At 42.4% G+C, this 27,126-nt stretch overlaps 1 protein-coding gene across 1 annotated transcript in view; it reads left to right on the forward strand.

The window, feature by feature from the left end:
* LOC143037757 (uncharacterized) overlaps positions 1-27,126 on the forward strand; it is a 766,745-nt gene that overhangs the window by 147,947 nt on the left and 591,672 nt on the right. The window contains exons 8-11 of the mRNA XM_076206310.1: positions 19,187-19,325; positions 20,211-20,402; positions 22,406-22,604; positions 26,734-26,864. Coding sequence (XP_076062425.1) covers positions 19,187-19,325; positions 20,211-20,402; positions 22,406-22,604; positions 26,734-26,864 — 661 coding nt within the window. The remainder of the gene's footprint in view (positions 1-19,186; positions 19,326-20,210; positions 20,403-22,405; positions 22,605-26,733; positions 26,865-27,126) is intronic.

The following is a 27,126-nucleotide window of genomic DNA, read 5'->3' on the forward strand; positions in this document are numbered from 1 at the left end:
ATATACATATTAAGGATAAAGATATATAGTTTTGATATGTAGTGGGCCAAGTTGAAATGTCCATTCTATTACATGTGCATACGGTCATTAATTGCGTAGCTTGTGTATGGATCACGTATTTTGTGTGAGGCGAGATAGAGAGATTAAGCTGGAGTGACGTGGCAGAGGTTGGCGCATTCGTTCGAATGGAATGGTATGAAGGAGGCCTTTGTTCAATAGTGGACTCGAAATGGATGATGGGTTGATTGAGTCTATGGATGTAACATTTCTATGTTTATTTTATGCATTTAATTAATGAATAAAATCGGTTTATAAGTCGCCAGAATAGAAGAAAATAACACACCATCCCTGCCAATCGTGTGTTCTCTTTTCTCATGTGGCTAATTGTATGTATTGAGGACGGAGTATGAGGATGGGGGGTGGTGTAGTTGAGCGAATTTTCGTCAAAGTCAACATAACGGAATACAATACTCTCACATTTTGGTCCCACCTGGTCGGAAGCCATCTTGAGTGCCTCTCTCACGTCACGGAAATGCATCCCACGTCATGCAGATGCTCACGCTCGGCTTTCTCCCGACTCCATAGGGCGTGTTCTGCATTGAAATCTCCGCGGTAGTGAGAAAAATCTCACACACCATTCACACCCGTATGCTTAGAGGGAATAAGGACGAAAATTCTTCCACAAGCTTGAGACATATGCATTGCATGTGTCACTGTGGCGTGTTCGGCTGTGATTCCACCTCATATCACAATGATATTCCCGGGTTTGATTCGGTGACTGCCACAACCTCGGCTGTCCAAGCATATAGGGCTCAAATGACGGCCTCGTTCTCATCAAACGCCTCAGGCGTCCTGATTATACACATCAATCAGTCAATCAATCAATCAATCCGAGTCCACTGCTGAACAAAGGCCTCACTCAAAACATTCCAGGACTCGCACATGTAAATATATACAAAGGCCTGACTACCCCTAACAAGGGAGGTGTCCAGTCTAAGCATATTTTTCCTTTGATGGTTCGAGGGAGATGTGCATAGTTTGTGTATGCGTGTGAATTTCTTTGAATGACTGAAATGGTGTCCTCAGGGTTCTTCATCGGCCCTCAACCCCTGTCTCCCTCTTCTTCCCTTCACCCTAGCACCCTCAATGCGAGGTCCTGCCTTCAGTTGAATTAAATCGTCTGGTGCCAGCGAAGGAATTAATAGTTTTTCTCTCATTCGCCAATCATTACCTCACACTCTATCTCCTCTTTCCGGGGAGAGTTCTTTGTCATCCTTTCAATAAGAGGTACTGGCTCCCGTTGTCTCTCTCGTCTTCCTGTCTCCAATCTTCTCACCCCCTATTTTTCCCTCCAACGCTCACCCTCCTTCCTGTCCTCCCCCCATCGATCCTCCACATCACCCTCCCTCCCTCCCTCTCTCCCTCCCTCCCACTCCTCTCTTTCCTCCCACCCACCTTTTATCTCCCCCATATTGATGAAGTTGATTGTCAGGCAATGGGGAGCGGGTGGGTAAGTTAGTGTGAGTGGGAACAGTGGAAGCTTGGGAAAGTGGGTTGATTGTGCTATGTTCTCTTACACCGATAGAAAATTTTTATATTTGCCAAAATATATTACTGAATTGATGGCGAAAGACTGTTGTGCTTTAGTAGCTGAATGTTGGGTAGATTGATAATTGTGAAACACCGTTCCCAAGGGGGATAGTAACGACTTGTAGTGTTGTAAAGGTGCTCGCCGTGAACGAGGCGCGAACTCGGGCCTGTAGTGTTAGCAGCCCTTGATGGTAGCAGCTACACTAGCCAGCCGTGTCTGAGTACCTTTGGCGCCAATGGTCAGCTGGTGCCAGTTTGACCGAGCAGTTGCAAGTGGGTGATGCCGTGAGTGGCGCCAATGAAGATCTTATCTCAATTGAAAACACGAAAGGAGTAGGGGTGGAGTCTGTTTATTTATTTATTTATTTACATTTTTTCATTGTGTTTATTTCATTTTATATTGTCCTGTTATTTTTGTTTCATTTATTTGTTTATTTATTTATATATTGTGTCTTTCGAATACTCTCTTTAAAGAACATCAGCAAATACGGTGAAGACTGACACGTTTTCTAGAAATCGACATTTGAATGTGAAATTTATCATTCTGAATCAGAGAATTTTTTCCAAGTACATGATGGCACTATGTAGTCTCGTATTTTTTCATATTAATTCGTTTATTTGTTTATTCATGTTTGTTTACTTATGTACATTTTATATAATTACATCTATTATTTTTTGCTTTGTATTTTTATTTATTTGTATCTTTATGTATTTGTATTGGAGATCGGTCTTAGATACATACTACACACACACACACACACACACACACACACACACACACACACATTATTATTATAAGTGTGTATATATATATATATATATATATATATGTGTGTGTGTGTGTGTGTGTGTGTGTGTGTGTGTGTGTGTGTGTGTGTGTGTGTGTGTAAAATACAAACAAATGCATAAGTAAATAAATAAATTTTCTGAATATTTGCTAAGATTGCGCGACGCTTGCGTCGTCTATGGTCCGACATGACGTCATAGCCGATTGCGAGCGATACACCAATGAGGAGCCGAGGCTTGAGGAGTGACGATGATTGGTTCGCGTTGTGTTGGCGCCATGGCGTGCAGCGACATCCTGGTGCACTGCAGATGAGGAGCGGTGGGTCACGAAGGGTGTGTGTGTAATAACCAGCGGGTCTATCCTTGCGGATAATATCGCAACAATAAACTGGAGTCATGGAGATGAATACATAAGAGCTGCGTGACTCTGGACAGTAGGGAAGTCACTAAAGTACGTAATGTATGGGCTGTATACAACTTATGGAGAGGAATGTTGGAAGTGAGGCTGCACTGTGCAGTGGAAATGAGAAAAGGTTATTTATATTTACCTCGAGCACAAAAAGGAATAAATTAATCGGGATATTTGGTTTAGCAGGTTCTCCTCCTCCTCTTCCGCTTCTTCCTCCTCTCCCTCCCCCTCCTCCTTTTCTTCCTCCTCTCCCTCCCACTCCTTCCTCCTCTTCCTCTTCCTCCGCCTTCCACGTTCTTCCTCCTCTTTTCTCCTTCCTCCTCCTTTTGCTCCTCTTCGCCTTCCTCCTTTTGGTTGTAGTCAGTTGTAAACTTGCAATTTGAATGCGGCCACTGCACGTGCGCGGCCCAAATGCACGTATGTATAGATAGTGTGTTGGTCAGCGAGAGGCGGAGGTAAACCGCGGACGCGCCTCTGAGGTAAGCGGAAGACAGACATTTAATCCCTCCTACAATAAAGGCGAGATTTGCAACTCACTTCCTCAGATGACGTGCTCGTCAGGTGTTGTCCGTCCTCGTGATTCACCATGGTCTAGGATCACGTGTTGGACTCGTGATCGAAAGCTATATCCTCCCGGAAGAGAGGTCAGAGCTCATATATGACCGATCTATGGGTAATGCTGTGACCTTACACGCACACACAGACCCAACTCCCCGCCCACGAGAGTTAGAGAAACGAATCGCAGCGCAGCAATACTGAAGTTATTTCAACCCTAGGCGGAATTCGAACCCGGAACGCCGTAGTGGCGGCCACGATCACTACCACTGCGCCACGAGACGTGTGTGTGTGTGTGTGTGCGCGCGCGCGCTCCATATACATTTTCGTGATTTTGGAGGTTTGGTTACCGGACGAAGACTGGAGTCTGTTAGATGAGCTGAATAAAATCGCAAGGGTGTTTGCTAGACCAACATCCACAAAACCAAATTGGGGTTTAGAAGAGTAAAGGACTTTTGAGTTCTGAAGGTTCTTAACAAGTTTAATTTTAGGTCACTGAATGGCATCTTTAAAATAAAAAATAAAAAATGAAAGGAAGATCTTATCCATAAAAGGGGAAAGGGAATGGAGACGATTTGTTTATTTATTTGTTTCATTTATTCATTTATCTATTTATACATACATATACCAAGGGCTTTATCCAACTTACAAGGGAGGTAACCAAAGTCAAAAGGCATAATTCCACTCCCACCTATTCCAATTCCATTCACCACCCCTCCCTCCTTCTCTTTCATCTTGACTCCTCCTGGATGACGGGACATCCGTGCATCTCGTTCATCGCCGTGGGCCAGAAGCAATGCAGCAAGATACAGCACATCTACAACAAGGCCGTTTCATTTAATCGGTGACAGCTCTTGAACTCCGTGTGTTACGAAAACACAGTGCATTCCTGAGGAATCCCCAAAGAAACCATAAAACATATGAATTTCTGAATCATTTGTTTTTATATTTTAGTAGACTTATGATTGTTCGGAATGCGATTTAGAGAGGCCTTTGTCCTGCAGTGGACTGAATATGGCTGTAGATGTTGAGGTGGTGACGAATACCCTAGTGCACTGGAGAAGGAGGACCTTGAAGATTGAAGGGCCCATGGAATATTCATTTGATCTCGCGAGTTCGGAAGTTTGTTTTATAGAAACCTGTCAGCGGCAGGTCATTGGGACAGGCGTAGTTTTGCTCAGTAGAGGTTCTTCACTTGGAGTCGGTGGAATCCCTTGGCGCACATAGGAGGAAAAAAAAATATATATATATGTGTGTGTGTGTGTGTGTGTGTGTGTGTGTGTGTGTGTGTGTGTGTGTGTGTGTGTGTGTGTGTGTGTGTGTGTGTGTGTAAGGTGCCACAGCGTTTCTGAAGTGGGGCCATGGACCGAAATCTAGTAGTTAGTGTATGCATGACAATTATTTAGTGTTGAACTGGTCTCTAGGAGATGAACGAACAGAAATTCATAAAGTATGGGAGACATGAGGTAACAAATTTGGGAACCTCTGATCCTGGAATAAAGAGAACCTGAAAATTGCATGACACCCGCAAGAGTATGTTGTAACAAGTCCCCATGGTCAGGCACTGCAGGCTTTGCATGAGAATGTATATGCAAGAGAGAGAGTTCTGAAAAGTCATTACAGCGCTGCAGCATCCAGAAACAGAGACAAAGTTCCGGAAATGTGGACAGTGAGGAATCTTTAGGTCTAAGAGACTCGAAAAGTCTTTCGTCACGTATACTCTTGTGTTTTGCTGTTCTTTGGCCTTTTGGGGAAGACCACTTCTTCAACGCTAAATATCCACTACTGTTTGTGGCACCACCAGGAAAGCTCTGTGGGCCTCTGTGTATTGGGAGGAGCTTACACCAGGAGGAGCTTAGCTCCACCTTTGTCCTTCATGCCCGCTTGTCTTTGGATTGGAACCCGGAGCCACAGGAGTATGAAGTGAGGTCGGATCCAATGCGCCATAGACGTGTAGTGTGTGGGTGGTGCAAAATCTGGAAAGGAAATATTGGACAACTGGAAAACGTGGTGATGGACAGCTGGAAAATTATGCTGGACAACTGGAAAAAGATGCTGGACAGTTGTAACGGGATTTTAGGCAGCTGGAACGGGGTATTCATTATCTAGATCGGGATGTTCGACAGCTGGAAAAGAATGTTAGACAGCTGAATGGGAATGTCAGGCAGAAAGAATGTTGGGGAATTGGAATGGCTTACTGGACAGCTGGAAAGGGATGTTGGGTAGCTAGAAAGAGGGTTGGAGAGCTGGAACGGGTTATTGAGGTAGCTGGAGTCTCCTGGAATCCAGGTAGAGCAGAAGCTTCACAGGACTCGCTGGACGTTGCCCCAAAGCGGTTGTTCACTTCTCGCCTGTGGCGTCTGCGCATGTGCAGAATAAGTCCTGTGAACCCTGTGGAGTTCAAGGGTTGGTCGGGATGGTTTATTCTTTAAAGAGTTCTTGATTTTATTTTCTTCAGATGAATGAATTCTGTATTTTTGTGAACTTGTTCCCCTGACCACTACCAGTATCTCGATCATCAAAACCACTGACCACTAGTCATCACTAACACCACATCCACCGCCTTCAACAGTGTTACCACCACTACCATTACCACTACCACCACCACCATTGTCACTATCACCAATGCCACCACGACCACCACTACCATCACCACCACCACCACATCCACCACCATTATCAGTGTCACCACCTCTGCCATTACTACTACCATCACCACCACTACCATTTGTGTCACCATCACCAAAATCACTACGACCATTAGTCGTCGTCACCACAATCACCACCACCACAATCACCACCACCACCAGTGCCACCACGAATGTCAGTGATGCTTCTTCGTTGATGTTCTCGCATCTGCTCCTTCTGATGGTTGCGTGCGTGCATGGGACCTCTCCATCGTCATCCTCATCACCGTTACTTTAACCACATTCATCAGAGGTAGCTCCTCCTCCTCCTCCTCCTCCTCCTCCTCCTCCTCCTCCCCTCTGCGTGTGCGTTACAGCCCCCGAGGACACCCACGGCTACCGTTACAGGCATCCCGTTTCCGTTACACCCCACAGTACATGCACTGCCACCCAACAAGGGGCGTCACGTTTCGAACACCGCCAATGGGGTGGAGTATGTTACCTTTCTGTCTCTCTCGATTTTACTTATTTGTTTATTAATTTATTTATTTATTTATTTGTGTGTAGGTATAAGAATTCTCAAAACTATTGTTTTTTACATTTCTTTCCCCGCAATTTATATACATTGGTTTCGTGTATGTGTGTGTGATTCACCATGGTCTTTGGATCACGTGTTGGATTCGTGATCGACAGCTATTTCCCTCCCGAAAGAGAGCTCAGAGCTCGTATGACCGATCTATGGGTAATGTTGTGACCTTACACGCACACCCAACTCCCCGCCCACGAGAGTTGGAGTAACGACTCTCAGCGCAGTGATACTGAAATTATTTCACACCTGGGTAGGATTCGAACCCAGACCGCCGTAGCGACAGTCGGGGACTACCAACCGCGCCACCGAGTCGTGTAAATGTGTGTGTGTGTGTGTGCTTGTGCTTGTGTGTATATTTACCTAATTGTAGTTTACAGTAAAGGATCAACGTTCGTGTTTTCCTGGCTTTTACTCTCCAATTATCATACCTAGCTTCAAATTCATGTTGCTTCGAACTTTGTGTGTTTTTACGTGCATGTGTGTGTGTGCGTGCGCGTGCGCATTTTACCGGAAACCTATGTCGTAACTCACCCAGATGGTTGCCGTTATTCACTCATTCACTCACCCATTCGCTCTGTCGTTTCTCAGCCAATTTTGGAAGCTTCTCTCGATACTGGGAGTCCAGCCAGAAAATTATATTCACTCACCTTCGTTCATTGCACCCGGAGCGTCTTCTTGGGACGTGGAGTGCTTTATATATATATATATATATATATGTATATGTATATGTATATGTGTGTGTGTGTGTAATAAAACCACTTGGAACATAAAATGAAAAGTGACCGAACGTTTGAAAATGTCTTCAATAGACGAAAACGTTCGGTCACCTTTCATTTTATTTTCCAAGTGGTTTTATTACACATTTTGTGAATCACATGTTTTTGTGATTTATTCGCATATACATGTATATATATATATATATATATATATATATATATATATATATATATATGTGTGTGTGCGTGCGCGTGTGTGTGTGTGTGCGTGCGTGCGTGTGTGTGTGCTTGCATGTGTTGTTTTATATTTGTAAATTTACTTTTTGATAAACTTTATAAGATTACTTTTTCTCAAATAAATGATCAGAATAATGTATTGCTTGTCTTGCGTATAGGAGAGAAATAGGTTGAGAAACGTAGGTCTTGTCGATTGATTTCTGCACTTCCTTATGACGCCATGTCGTTAGTTTTCTTTTCGAAGTTAAACTGGCCTCTTGATATCGAAAGCTTGTACAAGAGCACTTAATAGCTGTCAGTCTGCAATCTGCTGACGAGGCGACTCTACGATCGGTTTCATATAAACTTTGTTGATAAAAATGTCAACTACTTGGCAGGCCCATATTTGAGTAAAAAATCCTTGAGACAGACGACAATGACGTTTAATGCTGACGTGATGTGATTGATTGGTCGGGGTGGAAACCGGTATGACGTCATTCCTCACTCATTCAGTGAGCGTACGATCATTGGTGGACTAGATAGTGACGTAATGATGCGGCTGTTAATGATTGGACGTTCAAGGCAAATGTAAGCTAACGAATGCGTTGATTGGCCTGATTAAAGTGGGTTGTTTGTTCATTGGAGATAAGTTGTTGATGGAGCACACACTAATTATGATCTGGTGAAAGTGAAAGTAGGAGACTTTGAGCTGGCAAGTTATTTATTTCGTAATTTTTTTCCTGGAGAATTGATAATGGGAATTTATCAGCATAAGAATTATTTTTTTTCTGTAACATAGTCACTGGTTTTCTTTCGTGAATGTTTTTGACTGCGAATTTTTGTAATAATATTCAATGTGTGTGTTTGTGTATGTGTACAAAACAAAACAAAACTCTTAATTTTGAACCGGACCTTAAGACACACACTACCAGTCATGAAGTACGTTATGCATGACTGTGCATGAATATGCAAATTTCAACAATTTTATTTCTTAAACATGGAAAATGTTACTTTATTTTCATGTTCATATTTGAAAACTTGGGAAATGGGATAAAAATAACATTAAATGAAATTTCTTCTTTGCGGTTTGATGATTGATAACTCACGAAATATTTATTTTTATTTTTGATATCATGCTCATGGTTATTCATTTACATTAGGTTTTTTCATTATTCAACTACAGAGCAAGTTTCCCTTGAAACCTTAGTTTGGTAATGTTTATGAATAATGATTTTTATTATTTAATTGTTTTTATTGATTTGTTATTTTTATTATTATTTATTGATTGATTATTATTTTTTAATTACTCACTTATGATCTAGTGTTCATTCGGCTCCTGGGAAGGGGTGGGGCTGATTTCAGTATTGGAAGAAACCTTTTGGGATCCTTTAGCGAAGGCAGAGGTACGTACTGCATCACGCACTGCTCCATGAGGACCGCGCTATTCCTGGCAAGTATGGAGTCACATCGCTGCTGGCAACCGGCCGTATCAGCACTGTCAGGCCCCATACGCTGACCACCACCACTACCTGTGCGATTGCGACGTGCACCACTACCTGTGCGGTTGTCCTGAAGGGTGAGGCGGGGGTGGTGGTAGGTGTTCCTAAGCCCTTGGTGAACCTCTGCCCCCAGAACTTCCAAGAACTGTGGACACCCTTGGAAGCTGGGGGCGTCCAAAGACTCCCAGGATATGCACCAGAAGCGTAGAGGAATAATAAGCCGAAGACTGGGTGATAGTTTTCTGTAGATGAGATAAGTGCTGTTTCTTAGCCGCTCGCCCTGTTTGTCGGGGATAACGTCGTGGCTACCCCTACCGGCGACAGACTGTCCAACATGACGACTCCAGAATGTCGACCCACCCACGATGGCGCCACGGGCGAGTCCGTAGTACGGCACCCGTTGTCGTCGTCAAGCTGTCGACCTGTAATGCCGCCAAAGCCGAGTCAGCTATGAATATGAAGTAGCCAGACATTCTCTTTCTTGTTCCTTCCCCCCTTTCTTCTTCTTCTATTTCTTGATTTTGTTCTTGTACTTGTTCTTCTGTTAAATCTCCCTGAATACTTTAGTTTCTTTTGGACGACCCGCTCGTGGTCGTCGCGTGTTCCTGCCTCACCGTCAGGCATTGATCCTCGGGAACTCACGGCCGTGTTCTGCAGACAAATGTCCGTGTGCTCACCCCACTCCCTTCCTCCTCCCTCCCTCCCTCCCTCCCCCTCTCCCACATTCCCGCCCTCATTCACTCACTCTCCCGTTCCTTCCCTCCCTCCCTCCCTCATTCTCCCATTCCCTCCCTCCTACATTCCTGCCCTCACTCACTCATTTCCCCATTCCTTCCCTCAATGACTCACTCTCCCATTCCGACCCTATTTCCTTCCCTCCCTTTTTACCTTCCTCTTTTCCCTTTATCTTCTCTTGTCTCCTACCCTCTTCCCTTTCTCTCTCACTCATTCCTTCCCTCCTTTCCTTCTCTCCTTCTCTCCCTCCCTCCCCCTACCCTCTTCCCTTTCTCTCTCCTTTCACTCATTCCTTCCCTCCCTCCCTCCTTTCGTTCTCTCCTTACCTCTTCCCCTTCTTCACTTACTCTATCCTCTCCTTCTTCCATCCCTCCGCCTTCCCCTTTCTCCCTGCTACATGTACATCCTCCTCCTTCTTGGTCCCCATTTCCCGTTTTCTTTCTGTCTCTTTATAATTTCCTTTTCCTCTTAATTGCTTTTGCGTTTATGTACCTAAGCCCTCTCTTGCTGTCTCATCCTCTCGCTGAATGTACATGATAAGCTATCTTTATATTTACTTGCAGTGACTATCTTGTTATCTTTCGATCTCCTCCCCCACCATCTGTTTGCCTGTTGTCTGGCTCACCTATCTACTGTTTGTCTCTCTCTCTCTCTCTCTCTCTCTCTCTCTCTCTCTCTCTCTCTCTCTCTCTCTCTCTCTCTCTCTCTCTCTCTCTCTCTCTCTCTCTCTCTCTCTCTCTCTCTCTCTCTCTCTCTCTCTCTCTCTCTCTCTCTCTCTCTCTCTCTCTCTCTCTCTCTCTCTCTCTCTCTCTCTCTCTCTTCTGAGCCCCGGTGCCCTTGTTTTATTTAATTAGTTTTCTCTTTGCTGATATTGTTCATGTACTTTTATTTTGTATTATTTTACACATTTATATACGATTATCTAAATGTTTTATTGATTTTCACAATTAATCTCAACAGTGCGCCATGGCTTTGAGGGGTTTGAGGTCACACACACACACACACACACACACACACACACACACACACACACACACACACACACACACACACACACACACACACGCACGGATAATTATATTTTAGAAAAAAAATCTTTCCTAACATGTACCACTTTTTGCCAGTTTACTTTGAAGAATATTTATCCTGTTTTCTTCAGCGCAATTGAATCATCTTACGAATGTTGGAATGGAATAATGAAGTGACTGTGGCATTGGGAGTCTTTTAAGATATTAAGAAATCACCATTAGATGTTTTTCGAATTAAACTTTAGGCTTCTATGCACGCACGCAAGAGCTTAAGGAACGTATAAATACATTTATGCATGCACAGGTACGTACACACACACACACACACACACACACACACACACACACACACACACACACACACACACACACACACACACACACACACAGACATATACACACACACACTCACACACATACACACAGACACACACATATGCAGTCCGCTTATTCACACGGAGCTCTGCCGCGGTTGAGGCAACACCTCGCCGGACGCTCTGTGTCGTTAGGTCGGTTTGATTGAGTTAAAAGTTGTGTTTATTGGTTACGGTGCTTTGTGTCAAGTGTATATATGTGCTAGGGAGCTATAGAGAGTGGTTACACAGGTTATACCCTCCCTTCAAGTTGTGATGACTAAATTGCGACAGGGGGAAACTTTTGTTGTGATCTTCGTCCCACCCTTCGTGTATGGCTCCAAGTTGTGGACGCGGGGGTGTTGTCACGTCTCTCAAGCCCCTCCCTTCCTCCTCACCCCCCGCCAGCACCGCTCGATGGGGCCTGTGGGGGGAGGGGAGATATCCCCCCCATCGTTACGATGACACACCTAAAACTTTTTATTTTGGTTAACTAAAGGCGATTTCATCCAGCTTCATGGGTGTCGAAACAAGGAAGAGGTCAGATGCAGTCCCGATGAACCCCTTTTTTTTGGAAGACATTCCAGAAATTTTATTCTTGCTGACTCCGGAAGATTTTATGAACGTCATCATAGTGAAGGTGTCGAATTTGTTACCAAACAGTGACGCATGAGAAACTAAACTTCGTTTAGCAAAGACTAAAGCTTATATCACCCGTCTCCCATTAAGATAGGGAGGGATACAGTGCTGAATAGAACGGCCTGGCGGCGGAACAGCAGGAGATTGAGAAAGTGAATACATATGTTTACAAAAGGCTTAATACAGTTTAGACGTACTAAAGTGTGTATATTTACGTTTTGTTATGTACCGTAATGTGTATGCATTTTGTATACAACGATTTTAAAGCATGTCGACACGCTATACACAATATTGAAATTATAATAACCAAGCCTGGAGAGAGAGAGAGAGAGAGACCCTGCGTGTCCAGAATGGGGTGATACATTTTACGAGGTCTTGCCAGGGAGCGCTTTGCACGGTACTGCAACCGCCACCTGTGCCTTATGTGCTGTGCTTAGATCGAACTGGAACCTTTGCATCCCCCCGTCTCCTCTTTATCTCTCTCTCTCTCTCTCTCTCTCTCTCTCATGGCTTTCCTCTTTGCTTTCTCCATTTCTCTGTGTATTCTTTCTTCTTCCTTCTTCAGTCTCTCTTTTACCTTTTCCCCTCTCCAATCTCTCCTCTCCATCCTCTCTTTTCTCGTTATCCCCTTTCCAGTCTTTCTTCTCTTCCCTCTCAAGTTTCTCTTTTCCCCCTCTCCTCTTCCCTTTCCAGTCTCTTTACTCTTCTCTCCTGTCTCCCCTCTCACCTTTCTGTCTCTCATTTCACGGGTATCCCATTTCCTGTTTGTTCTGTCCTCTGTCTCTTTCTTTCGCTGAGAGACCAGGTTGGTCACGTGAGCTTGGCTCGTGGGTCGACGACGGGGGCTGAGCCCCACCCTTCCACCCCCCACCCCCACGCTCTCAGAAATGAGGTCGACCCCTACCCACCTCCCTGTTCTTCTCTTTCCTTCCTCTTTTTTTTCTTCTTCTTCTTCTTCTTCTTCTTCTACTACTTCTTCCTTTTACTATTTCCGAAACACAACAAAAAGGCATAGCATTACAAAAATGAAATTGTTGCTAATAGGGCCGTTTAATATATGTAAAATAAATGAAATACCTAGGAGTATTCCAGTTGACAAGGACAGGCGAACTAATAACACGGAATGCTAGGACACCCAAGTTAGAAAGGCGAGCAAGTTTCAGGGTTGATCCCCTCATGCTTTGCCTTGTACGCGGGCGAGGGCGGGGGTGGGGGGGGGCATTCACGTGCAGCAATTAATTATTTGCACGTCAACAGCACGTGGTTGTCCTGCACACGAGGCCGCGCGGGCCCGAGAGCGTCCACGAATCCAGGACCAGGAGCGACCGGGAGGAATTAGGCTATTGGGTGATGGTGTGAGAAATTGATTCTCATTGCTTCGGACGCGCTAGGCATCGCGTGGGTGGACCCTTACTCGAGAGGAGCGAAACCATAACATAATTAAACTTTGCTAGGCTAAGGTTTTTTTTCTGAAAGCCCTTGTCGGAGGACCACAAAACATCATATGACACCAGTGACCTCTTCCTGCAATATGATTCGCCAAATATGTTTTAGTGTTTTGTCCTTAGCCAATCATGTAAATCTTAAGATGAAAAGTACAGCCCTAGAGGGAGGTGCCTAGCAGTACCGAGGTATACTTAAGGATTGGAGATAGAAGGAGAACAGTCTTGAGTGAGCTGTTCCAAACATCAAGTCAGTTATAAGGCAAGTAGTCCAACTTTAAACTCCCACAATGGGGCTTGTCAGTGTGAGGCACGCACGCTCGTCAGGGCAGCGTTTATCATATATATATATATATATATATATATATATATATATATATATATATATATATATATATGTGTGTGTATGTGTGTGTGTGTGTCTGTGTGTGTGTGTGTTTTGTTACAACTACTTTTTATATTATTTTTTGCATATATTTTATATATTTGTTTATTCATTCATTGATTAATTTAAATGTTTATTTATTTTCAACTGGGCTGTTGAGGAATTAAGTTTGGTCACGTTAGTTTTATTCTAGTTATAGAAAATGTGTACCAGTAGCAAATAAAAAAGAATAAGGTTATTTTTTGTTGTTGTTGAACTTGATAAAAGGCATTATTTATTTCATTCTATTCTTTTTAGTTTTTTTTTATGTAATTTTAAGTCCGTATCTTTGTCTCACGGAGAATGAAAATAGACAAATTAATGAATTGATAAAGAAATTAGTAGATATATAAAAAATAGTGCGTTCTACAGTCTCGTCCTTTGCCCCAAGGGAAGTGAATGAGGTGCCCACAACCGAGGGAGGTTGGGGGGGGGGGGAGGCGCAGCAACCGACGTCTGGCACCTACCTGGCGTGATTCACAAGCGATATGTGTAGGAGGAATTACTCATGATTCACCACCAAGGTCTCGAATCACGCGCTAGACCAGTTATCGGCAGCTGTTACCCGCCCGGATGAGAGTTCGTTGGCAGGCGCACGCACACGCAACTAAAAAGAGACGAGATGATGGGAGTGTAGATTTAGTCGTGTAATAGTGAGTTAAGTGCATGTGCGCGCGCGCGGGCACACACACACACACACACACACACACACACACACACACACGGTCTTTTTCTTTCTTTCGCTCAGTTAATTTATTTTTGTTTATCACCGTTCCCGTGACCTAAACGTGGAACGTGCAACGTGCAGATACACTTTCTCTCCTTCCCCCCCTCCTCCTCCATCGCCCCATTCGTGGGAGCGACCAACATTATTGATCACACAGTTATCGTCTGTTTGGTCAGCCACCGTAGTATTATAGAGAGAGGAGGGGGATCAAGGCCACCCACAGTGCGGCAAAAGGTTAGTGATGGAAGGAAGGATTGGGCGGGGGTACGTGCACACGTGATATACGTGTACATGATTTTATCAGTTTCGTACTCGCATAACCTTGGACCCACGTGCGCGCACACACTACACACGCGCGCGCGACCCTGGAGGAACACTGATTGGACCTCTGACGAATCTTCTGGCGGGTCCTGTGGTGGGACTTCTGAAGGGACTGTGAGTCCTGTGGGAGGACCTCTGACGGATCGCTGACGGGACCTGGCTGGACCTGGCGAGACAACTGACGGACCTCTGGAGGGACCTGTGGGAGGACCTCCGACGGTTCCTCTGGCGGGACCTCTGACGGGTCCTCTGACAAGACCCTGGAGGGACACTGACAGGACCTCTGCCGGGTCTTCTGGCGGTCTGGCGGGTCCTCTGGTGGATCCTCTGATGGGTCTTCTGACGGACCCTAGCGCTACCCTTGCGGAACTTCTGACAGGACTTCTGTTGAGACCCTGACTTGACCTCCGACGGAACTCTGGAGGGGGGGGGGGCTCGAGGACGATCTCTGCTCTCAGGTTCTGACCAATTCTCTGGAGGGACCTGTGGGAGGACCTCCGACGGTTCCTCTGGCGGGACCTCTGACGGGTCCTCTGACAGGACCATGGAGGGACACTGACAGGACCTCTGACGAGTCTTCTGGCGGTCTGGCGGGTCCTCTGGTGGAACCTCTGATGGAACCTCTGATGGGTCTTCTGACGGACCCTAGCGCTACCCTTGCGGAACTTCTGACAGGACTTCTGTTGAGACCCTGACTTGACCTCCGACGGAGCTCTGGAGGGGGTGGGGGACTTGAGGACGATCTCTGCTCTCAGGTCCGACCAATTCTGGTCTCTAGACCGACCGAATCCGAAAGTGTCTCTTCAAATTTCGAATGAATCAGAGGAGGAGAAAAGAGAGAGAGAGGAGAAAGAGTAGTAGTAGTAGTAGTAGTTGTTTGCAGTCCAACAGCAGACTGCACCACAAAAGTAGAAACATCTTTGTTGAGGGCAACTGAAAGGACCCCGAAGATCTGGGGCAGGAGATCGACAAGGCCTCCTGCGCTTGCAGGCCAAGTCGGCAAACAGACGTGGGTGGACGACATGCAGGCAAACAAAGTTTTCTCTGTCGGAAACAAACCATTTCTTTGATACGATATTTATTTCGCCCCTTTGTTATATCACGCCTATGAAATGTCACTCCTTCGATACCGACCTGTATGTGTGTATGTTTGTATATGTGTTTGTCCGCGTATGTGCACATTTATGTGTGTATGCTTGTAGTATGCACATTTATGTGTGTATGCTTGTAGTATGTATGTATTTGTGTATATATTTGTGTATTCTTGTATTTGTGTATATGTGTGTGTGTGTGTGTGCGCGCGCGCGCGTGTGTGTAAGGTCACAAAATGTAATAATTGGACAATAAAGTAGCCCAAGTTGGGCCTATACGTGAATTTGAGGCTAGCTATCATATATTGGAGAGTAAGAGACAGGATCCCACGAGCGTTGTTCTTTTCCTGTGTACTACAGTTAAGTAGATTGGGTAAATGCACACGCGCGCGCGCGATTTGATGGCGTAATGGTAGCGTTCGTGGCCGCCACTACAGCGGTCCGGGTTCGAATCCCGCCCAAAGCTGAAATAATTTCAGTATCGCTGCGCTGAGAGTCGTTTCACCAACTCGTGGGCGGGGAGTTGGGTGTGTGTGTGCGTGTGTAAGGTCACAGTATTACCCATAGATCGGTCATATATGAGTTCTGAGCTCTCTTTCGGGAGGGTAATAGCTGTCGATCACGAATCACACACACACACTTGCACAACATATACTTAGATTACATGTACTTTGTACATGTGCACACACACACACACATATGTATATATATATATATATATATATATATATATATATATATATATATATATATATATATATATATACACACACACACAGTCGACCTCGTATAATAGAGAACCTTACCGAGGGTGAGTCACTGGGACCTCCTGACAGCGATGAAGGCGATCTGGCGGCCACGATGTCTGACGGATCCTTGGATTGAAATCTCCCGCCCTCTGTCGCTTTTGCTGAGTCGTTGGATCGCTGTTGCATAAACGTGACCTACTTTGCCTCATTTGCGATCTCTCTGTTCTCTTTCTTTTCCTCAAACTTGTATTTTTCTTTAATTGAATTTTGTTTTATCTTATTTTATTTTGTGTCATCAATGCCACACTGGCGCTTTCTCCATTTATTCGTTTCTTTCTTCAGTGAAATGTATATACATTCCTTTGAATAACAATACACATCTTCCCTGAAACAATGACACCTACAGCCAGCCATGATTCATGAATTTTCCTTTCGTCTTCCATGTTTTCCCTTTACTATTGGTCTTGTTCAGGGTGACTATTTTTCCTCTATCCAATGTGTTATTTTATCAACATTTTCCACCTCTTCCCTCCTCCAGCCACCTATCTCTTGTTGTTTTCTCCTGTTGCCTTCGTGTTTTTTTTTATCATCTGTCGCCTCATTTTCCTCCATCATTACATCCTGTACCTGGAGTACATTTTTTATCTTTGTACTTTCCCATCCCTGTTCTTCGTTTTCTGCCCCTCGATTTGTGGTCACCCTCACCCTTTCTCGTTTCTTCTCTTTCCATTTTTCCTGACATTAATTACTCTTTTTATTATGTTGGTTATTGTTTCACTACCATTAGTTCTTGTTCCAATTTATCTGTCCCGACCCCTTTCTTCTTCACTCCCCTTCCCCATCCCATCCTGTCCCGTCCCTTCCTTTCCTTTCCCTTTCCTTCACTTCTTTCCTTTCCTTTTTTCCTTCCTCCCCCTTCTCTCCCCTTCCTTTCTCTTCCCTTCCCTTTTCTTCCAGCCAGCCCTTCCCAACCCTTCCCATCTGTCCACTGCTTCTTTCCCATTCCTTGTCTTTACTTTCCAGTTCCTTTTCCATCCTGCGTTTATTATTCATTACATACACATTTCTTCTGCCTGCACAGTCCATCAAGTTCAGTATTACTTATGCATGACGGATAAAATGTTCTTTGGAAGATTTATGACCTGGTGATGTCCTTCAGTAGAACTGGAAACATTTGACACAATTTCTACCAGAGATTTCATTTATACTCAGGAGATAGAGTACTTTCTTTGATGGCTGGACTGTATTTCATCCCTTCTCCCACTAGAAATCAGCTCTGTATGGATGATGACTGGTTTGTAAATATTAATACTTTGAGCTGATTAAGAGTGGAGTAACTCTAGATGTTAAGTATGTCAGGAAGGTCTTAATTATAAATTTTTATCAAATATTGTAGCACTGTCAGTCTATGAAATTAAAGATGCCTCTTCATGATCTGAAGATATTGGAGAAATTGGGTAACATCAAGGAAATTCAATTATACCAAGTCATTTTTTTTACATTAGTTGCAAAATTATTTTCTTGAGTCATGGTTGTAATTAGAGGACACATTACTTCATTACTTGGGTGTGAGGTCGGAGTGGAGGTGATGTGAAGCACAACGAGTTCATAGTTAAAGCTACTGCATTAAATTTTGATTCAAAAAGTCCGCCATTAGGTGGCAGTGTCCTATTCCTTTTTACATACTTCATTGTATTTTCCTCATATTTTACAGAGTAGATTATCTTTGTAAGCACTTCTTATTTTTAATTTTTATTGGGTAGGACAGTACTGTATTAGAATTATGGGTTTAAGTATTTGGTCCTACAATCTAATTTTTTTCAGCAACTTATGTAAAGAACCTTCCATATGGTTATTGCATAAGAGATTTTTTTTTGTACTTCAGGCAGTGTCCGTAGTGTTACATGAGATGATCCTTTAGGCATTTATTTATATTCTTTTTCATAACATTATACTGTAATTGTGAGAGGATTTTTTTTTTTTTTTTTTTTTTTATGGTAGTTCCCCAAATTGTCTGTCAAGCTAAAGTTCTCACAATTGATTGATCTTTTTATAATCAAATATGTAAATTTAGCATGAGTAGTGAAAAAAATTAAGGACGAATATTAACCATTCTACTGATGGTTGTTACCTTCAATGTAGGTGTGCAATATCTATGTTGGTAGATTTGTGGGCTGCTGAGCAAATCACTGCTTGGCCCAGCTGAGTTTCCAGGTACCAGTCACTTAGAATTACCCACATGTTGTTCAGATACTGCAACTTCCCTTGTGGCTGCATGCCTGTGGAAATGTAGCGAGCTTCATAGCCCTCTATTACTACAGGGTGTGGCTGTAGACAAATGTGCCCTGGTCAACTCAAGGACTACTGAGCAACATTGAGTCCAATGTTTAAAAAGAAGAAGAAGAATAAAAATGATAATCCTGCAGAAGAACATTGGGTCCAATGTTTAGAAGGAAAATAATATTAAAAATGATAATCCTACTGAGCAACATTGGGTCCAATGTTTAAAAGGAAGATATAATGATAAAGATGATGATAGAAACATTTGAGATCAAAACCACTATTAAAAAAAATATTATTTTCAGGGATTGTTACTTTTAATACCTAACTTTAGGAAGAGTTAAATTTATTTTGTATTTTTTTGTTTGCCCTAAGTCTACAACTCTAATTTCCATTATTTTCTCTTGCAGACGTACAAGTGAGAAGGAGATTGCAAGGCGGTCCTGGGGTCCTGCTGATAAGGAGGAGGGCAGCCGTGACTTCTGGGCCTCCATCCAGGAGCCCTATGATTACATTATGGGTTCTCATCTCATTCCAGACTCTTACCAGGTTTGTTTTTATTGTTTTTGCAACCCATCAACCTCCTTAACCCATTAACACTCAGAGGTGTTCCTCCAAACTGAACAAAATCATCAGGATGTAGCTAGAACAAAATCCCAAGAGAATGCTGGGTTCTAATGGTTTAAATAGCTGTTTTTAACTCATTAGTGCTCTGAGAGGTTCCGAAAAACTGATTGAAGCCATCTGGCATTAGTCCGAACAGAATCTGAAAAGAGGACACTGGGTTTTAATGGATTAAGGTTTCCTTCACCTGAGTAAACAAGTGATATTATGTGGTCAGGCTGTCTGTTGCTTTGATCCTTTCCTGCAGGAAGCCTGCAAGGAAACAGGCCACCAATTCAGCCCATAAATCATTCAGTGACCAGATTTTATGGAGCTGGCTGGAATGGGAGTATATTAGTGAAGTGTAATGTGCTCTGTATCTTATGTATGATGATTGCATTTAATGTGTGTTGCCAGGCCAGCTCTGTGTTGGTTCTGCAACAGTTATTATGTATTACATTTCTCTACACTCCTGCCTAAACTTCTTTCTTCACATTTATTTATTTACTTATTTATTCATATTTCTTCAAGTAGGAACTAATGAATAGATCTAGTCCTTGTCATCCCTCTCAACAAAGTCACATCCAATGTGTCTTGTATCAACTTTTTATCCACAATCATTTGATCATTCAAATTTCTCACATACAGTATATAATGCTGTCCTTCCATAAAGATTATGCAATGTAGATACTGATTAGAAATAGTGTTTTAACACTTGAATGGTAGTGTACAGTCATTTGGTATTTTGTATTTATTTTGTAAGACTTCTTGGATAACCTTATCTCATTAATTAATTTGGTCTTTAGTTCATCAATTTATTTTCTTTTACAGGTTAATGGGGGAACAGAAGCACCATCTTCAGGAGAGTACGAACTCAGTTGGGACTCTGGTGATGTTTCTCCACAATATGTTTGGAGCTTTTCGGAATTCATGGACCAGTACAACGAGCTTTATGAATGGCTCATACAAGTCCAACTGAAATTATATTCACACTCTAATCCACCAGACAAGGCTGCAAGGATGGTAAGGGTATAAAGAACTTATATTGTAAAAAATTGTTAATGTGTATGATATGATAAGAACATGGATAATGCATAGGAATAGGTAATTGTAATTAATCCCTTCCATACAATGACACCTACGTATGTTATTAGGTGCGAGTGGGTATATTGGGATGCCGGCATTGGTGTCTTGATTATAGTTATTTTGTAGTTGTAGCTGAGTGACCCCAATATTCTGTGAACTGGCTTGATCATATTTTTTGTGGTTACTAATATTCAGAGTGAAAGAGAACGAGCAATACAGCCACAACTTTATATGTTGTAATGTGAGTATTGTGATCCATCATTGAATCATTGTACATCAGGCAACTGCTGCTGCCCGCGAGAATTTGACTCGTATTGAAGAGGTTAAAAGTTGTTTCTCCATGAAAATTCGTCATGACATTGCAGTACTTTAGTTCCTCATTAGTATATGAAATTAGAAGATTTACAGTACATTTGACTTGAAATATAATGGTGTTGAATATTGAGATATTTGACCTGCAACCTAATATTCTATCTGAGAATTATTGTTGTTGGTAAGCATGGGAATTGTGAATTTGATAAATAATCCATATTAATTATTTGGATCTACTGGATATGGGGGAGAAACATGGAACATAAGAGAGGAGGAGATGGAATGTGTTTGAGATGAGGTGCCTGAGAAGTATTATAGGAGAGTAAGAAATGAGGAGGTGAGGAGGAGAACGGGGGTGGAAAGGGAGTTGGGAGATAGGGTTGATAAAAGAGTATTGGAATGGTTTGGACACATGGAAAGAATGAGTGAAGAAAGATTAGTGAAAGAGCTGTGGAAGGAGTGAACATGAGGGTGGACCAAGGATGAGATGGATGGATGGGGTAAAGGGGCATTGGGAAAGAGGGGAATGTCTGTTGAGGATAGACAGGAGAGAACAGAGGATAGGGTTGAATGGAGAAAGGTTGTGTATGGATGATGCTGTGATGCATGAGGGGGAGTGGGTGGTGGATGGGGAGTGAGGGAGTGTGTGCGAAAAATAAATTGACACAGGTCGAAGAGATTTCTCCCCATTTTTTTCCATTTCCGCATGAGAGGATGGAGATTGTGGGGTCACTGATTTAATGAAGCGGCCTTGCTGTGGATGTGCTGTGTCTTGTGACACTGTTTCTGACCCAGGGCTGTGGGTGAGATGCAGGAATGACCCATCATCCAGGAGGAGCCAAGATAAGAGGGAGGGGGGGATGAGAGTGGAGTATGTTTGGGATGGAATGGGTGGAAGTGGATTTATCCCTTTGTTTTTTGGCTACCTCCCTTGTAAGGGGGAAAAAGTATTTGGTATATGTATGTATGTACTGTGTATACAAAATTAATAACCTCACCTGGCCTCAAATCCTTGTTCTGGGTCTTATTATTATTATTTTTTTTTTTACTGGAATTTGAGGAAACAAAAAGTGCAGTGCCACAATTGGATTGATGAAGTCATATGAGTGCACTAGATAACAAAAATAGAGTATGATTCAGACAACCTTCTAATGCTGCATAACCTATTGTATATGCTTTAGGGAGTGTAACAAACAATTTTACTTCATTATTCAAATCAGATAGTAATATTTCTTGCTAGTACATCATTCATCTGTGTTAGAACTTAAAATCTCAACTCATAAGGAAATAGTGATACTTTTCTATTACTGCTGTCCACCCTTTATGCTGTCTCCTTGAAACTCTTTTACCACTTCTATGATTACCTCTTCCTGATCTCACTGTGGCAAGGGCCAAAAGAATGTTACAACCATGTTCTCATGCATGTCACACAAGGTGACTAAATTGGATGGAGCAAGAGGAATAGGGATTGTCCACTGTATTTTTCTCCTATAAAAATTCAAGTCAAGGAATAGATGTTGGGTGTTATTAATATTTTGTAGATCTATCTATTTTGTAGGTAATAACCTTAAAAGAAGTAAAAATCAAATACATTATATGATATACATGCATTCCTTGTATTCTTTTAGGTCCAGCTTGAGGAGCTAAGGCGACGAGCATACCGAAGGAAACTCTTCAGTGAGCAAGGGGAACGAGTTGCTCAAAGATACCCTCAGTCAGCTGAAGAGATTTCCTGGCGAGTCAACTACCTCAACAACAAGTGGGACCAGCTGGAGCAGTCTTTTACACCCCTTAAAGGAAAGAGCCAAGAAGTAGAGGTGGAGTTAGGTAAGTTTTAGTGCAGTGCCATTTTGTAAGGAAAAGGTGCCAACAACTGGTGCCTGTTAATAATGGTCCTGTGAGATGGATATCGGAGATAATCATCTCCCTGCCATCTGTCTTCAAAACCAAGCACTGTCACCTCTATGAAGGTGCTGCTCTGAGGGGTTGACACTGATCTGTGAACCAGGCCCAGAACTCACGTCTTTCAACTTCACCTGTATTTACCCGACCTTATCACTCAAAGAGAACTGACAACCAGTGACTTTTTGTTACTAGAACCTGATGACATAAACAGTACTACACTGATAAAACACAAATGACACTTCAACATCTCTTCCCAGAAATATCTGTGGGAGGGTCCAAGGATTTTCATCAGCAACCATTGTGGGACTGTGGGTGAAATGTGAAGCAAGAGCACTATATTGTAAGGGAAAAGTTGATGGGCACAGATTTAAGATCTTTTGAACATTCTAGGTAAAGTCATTCTAGGTAAAGTCTAGGAGGTGCTAAGATAAGAGGGAGGGTGGAGGGGTGTGGAGTGTATTCAGGGATGGAATGGGTGGGAGTGATTTAATGCCTTTTCCTTTTTGGCTACCTCCCTTGTAAGGGGGAAAAAGCCTTGGTATATGTATGTATGTATGTAGGTAAAGTCATTCCCCCAAGATATTTACTTGCTTCCCTTACTCTATAGGGGTGGTGGTCAAGTGTAGAGTGAAAGAAGCATGTAAATGTCTTGGGGAAATGAAAAGTGTAATGAGAAATACATATCTAGGAATGGATGCAAAGAAAAAACTATATGAAGGGGTGATTGTACCTATGGGGCAGAGACTTAGAATTTAAAAGAGCCAGAAAAGAGGAACTTAAATGGGAGTTGAAGTGTTTGAAAATATGGTGAGGATTATGAAGATTTTATATATAGAGTGAGAAATGAGGAGGAGAGCATGGGTAGAAAGAGAGCTGGCAGATAGGTCCAGTGAAATGATACTGGGATGGTTTGGGCACATAGAATGAATGAAAAAAGACTAGCAAATAGAGTATGGAAGACTGAAGTGGATGGAGTGAACTTCAAGGAAAGACCGATAGTGAGGTGATGGATGGGGTGAAGAGGGCCTCGAGTTAAAGGGGAATGTCTTTTGAGCCAGGAAGTGAGAAGGCAAGAGATAGGTGTGAGTAGAGAAAGGTTGTGAATTGATGTGGTTTAAAGTGTTTCTCTGTCTTTATTTTCATATCAGGGGACAAGGAGGGAGGGTAAATGAAGCTGTTGGCCCTGCTGTGGATTATTGTGTTTTACTGAATTTCTTCTGACTTGGATGGGAGACAGGGCTGACCCTTCATCCACAAAGAGCTAAGATACAGAGGAAACAAATGGGTGACAGATGGGAGTGGGATGGGTAGGAGTAGGTGAATGCTTTGGCTGGCTGCCTCCCTTGTAAGGGGGAAGAAGCCTTTTAGTATATAAATAGATAGAGGAAGAAACGAGGCAACAATTGGTGGATTGATTTATCTGTTGAGTATGGAAGAGAAAATGGAAAAGATAGGTGTGTATGGAGGAAGATTGTAAATGAATGAATAAATGATGTGGCTTGAATAGTTGTTTTCATGTGCTTCATAGATTATTTTGAGTGGATGAAGAACGGGGTTGTCTTATGATGAACTGTGAGGTTCAATTAAATTTGCCAGTTGGGTCCTGCTTTAGAAGAGCTGTGCCTTACTGCATTGCTCTTGAGCTGGGTAGTGTGTCGGGGGACATGGATGACCTTTCATCCAAGAAGTGCTGAGATAGTAGGGTTGTTATTTGGGTTATAGTTGTGTATGAAATGAGTAAGTGCTTTGACTTGGTCATCTTCCTTATGGAGGTGACTTTTTACATTTGACAAAACTCCTGAAATACTTGGCCTCACATTGGATACACACGTGACCCACACATGAAAGACCTCACTGTGAATGCAAATAAGAAACTAAACAGAACAGTAGCAACCACAGGCTTTGGAGAGCGGAAAGAAACCCTCATCACTGTATCTAAACAACTAGTAAGACCTATACTTGACTTTGCTTCCACAGCATGGTACCCAGAAAGTGAGTAAACAGACATCCAACAAAGAACACAGAATAAAGCATTAAGAATTATAATTGACTGCTGTAAAATAACCATAACGGAATGTTACACTTTGAAATCAAATTTTTTTCCATAGAACAACACAGAGAATGATAGGTACACATTTAATGGAGGAGTCCCAGAACCGTCCCACCCCTTACATCATTGAATGCAATAAAAAGACAGCACCAGAAACATTCTACTCAAATATCTACAAAAACCTACTCACAACATATTCATACAAAAATATGTACACATTCAAATCATAAAACAAACACTCCACAATAGACCTCCAAGATATATTTTTAACAGGCTCACCCAGACATCAATCCAACTGAGAAATCACTTCCAAGACAAATAAGAACTACAGTGGCCCAACTACACTTTTAAAACAGTACCAGCACAGAATTGGCTTGGTAGCAGACCCCAGCTACCCAAGATGGAGCCACCACACAAAAGACACAGATCATCTCACTCTACAATGTCCTACACTGACCATATGAAGACAATAACACAAAATCTCTTCTCTTGGTGATTTATGGATCAAACTGGAGGCAGTGGCCAGTACCTGGGGCCTGTGGGTTTTATACAAGAGAGACATGGGGCAACAGATTGATTGATTGATTGATTGATAGATATACTTTACACATTCTTAGCTTGGTATACTGTCTTTGGAAACAAAAACATAATACAAACAATACAGTATAAAGCATTACAAACAATAACTTGCTACACTAAAACGGCACAAACAGAATATGTTTTTCCAGAACAAAATCCTTCCCATAGAGGAACACAGGAGAATGATAAACACATAGTTACAAGAGCCCTTGAATCCACCCACTGTTCACATCACGCAACACTAACAGTCACCAAATGCAGCATGAAAATAACCTTATTATTATTCTGCTTATATGTCAACAGAAGCCTTCTCACATTACCCCACAATGCATCCACACAAAATACATACAAAATCTAAATATGATAATTGGAATAGGAGATATTGTCTAAGTTGAAACCATTCATGAATTTGAAGCTAGTTATGAAAATTATAAAGTAAGAGACAGAACTGTACACTACAATTAGATTAATGCTGTTAGATAAATACATTCAAAAGGTTAATGCAAGTAAATACATAGCAGACTGCCTAATTTTGTACTTCATCAAACTTTCAATAATCAAGCCAACTGAGTAATCAGTCCCAGGATGAGTATATAAGTTGAAGTGCATGGTAATTTTCTGGCTTCCCCACTAAACATTCATTGTAAGGCTTTAAATCTGCATGGTACAGGAGGCAATATACCCTCACTGGGACATTGCATAGTTATGTAGCACTCTCATGGACCAGAGACAGTGAGACACATAATATTTTTGTATGTTTGGAGACAAATCCCACTCATAGGGGAATGCTGAGTCACTTTTTGTTTTTCTGCATTTCTGCTGACGTTAAGTCTTTCCTTTACTACTCTTAGGACACCCTATCTCTTCTCTTGTGATCTTATGGTGGGGAGTGTTATCATATGCATCATAAAAAGTAACATGGAGTAGAGGAAGATGGGATACACCTTTATGTATTTTTCTCCTATGTGGAATTGAGGCATGCTTTGATTCAGCTTTTCCATTTCAAGGGGAGGAAATGCCATTAGTATGTATGTAAATACCTTTTGTAGTGGACATATACTATCACCTTTTTTGGGTTGCAGTAACTTTTCCCAAATTCAAGCCAACATTATCTGAACCTTGTCAACATTCAAACATAATTGGAATATTCTATCTATCTATTTCCTCTAGCCTCTCTCCTTTAAGACTTAATTCCAACTTACTGTCATCCTCTCCCCTTGTATATCTCCTCACCTTACTTTTACCCACATTTACCTTCAATTTTCTTCCATCGGATACCCTCTGAAACTCCATCACTAGCTCCCATAATTCCTTCTCTGACCCTGCCTTACTTAGAATATATGAAGTAAAAGATATGTTTTTCCTTCTGTCCGACCTACCCATTAATATGTGAAATAAAAAATATGTTTTTCCTTTTATCAGACCTTGCTCATGAAGAAGGCATCTTGAAGCGATGGCTTGGGGATATGGAGGAGCAGATCCAGCCACTTACTTGCAGACTACCCCATGGATGTTCCTTGCTCACCCTGCAGGATCGCTACAAAGATAATCAGGTAAGTCATGTGTAAATTATTCTTTCTTTGTTTCTTATTTCTCCATTGTCTTCTCTTTTTCTTTCTCCAAAAGCTTCATGGGCCAGGAGCCTATTTGTCCTAGCAAGATTTGTAATCTGATGGTAAGTTTGGTGTTTAAAGCGTGTTGGTTAATTTGTAGGTAATGGTTCTAGGTATGAAAAATTTTGGTAATTTTCTATAGAAGTTTGGGGAGTAAAAAGATTTGACATTTAGTCTAATAGACACAGGTAGGTAGGAGAGG

This window comes from Oratosquilla oratoria, chromosome 23 (genome assembly GCF_046742065.1).
Source record: "Oratosquilla oratoria isolate Oo_2021 chromosome 23, ASM4674206v1, whole genome shotgun sequence".
Lineage (NCBI taxonomy): Eukaryota > Metazoa > Arthropoda > Malacostraca > Stomatopoda > Squillidae > Oratosquilla > Oratosquilla oratoria.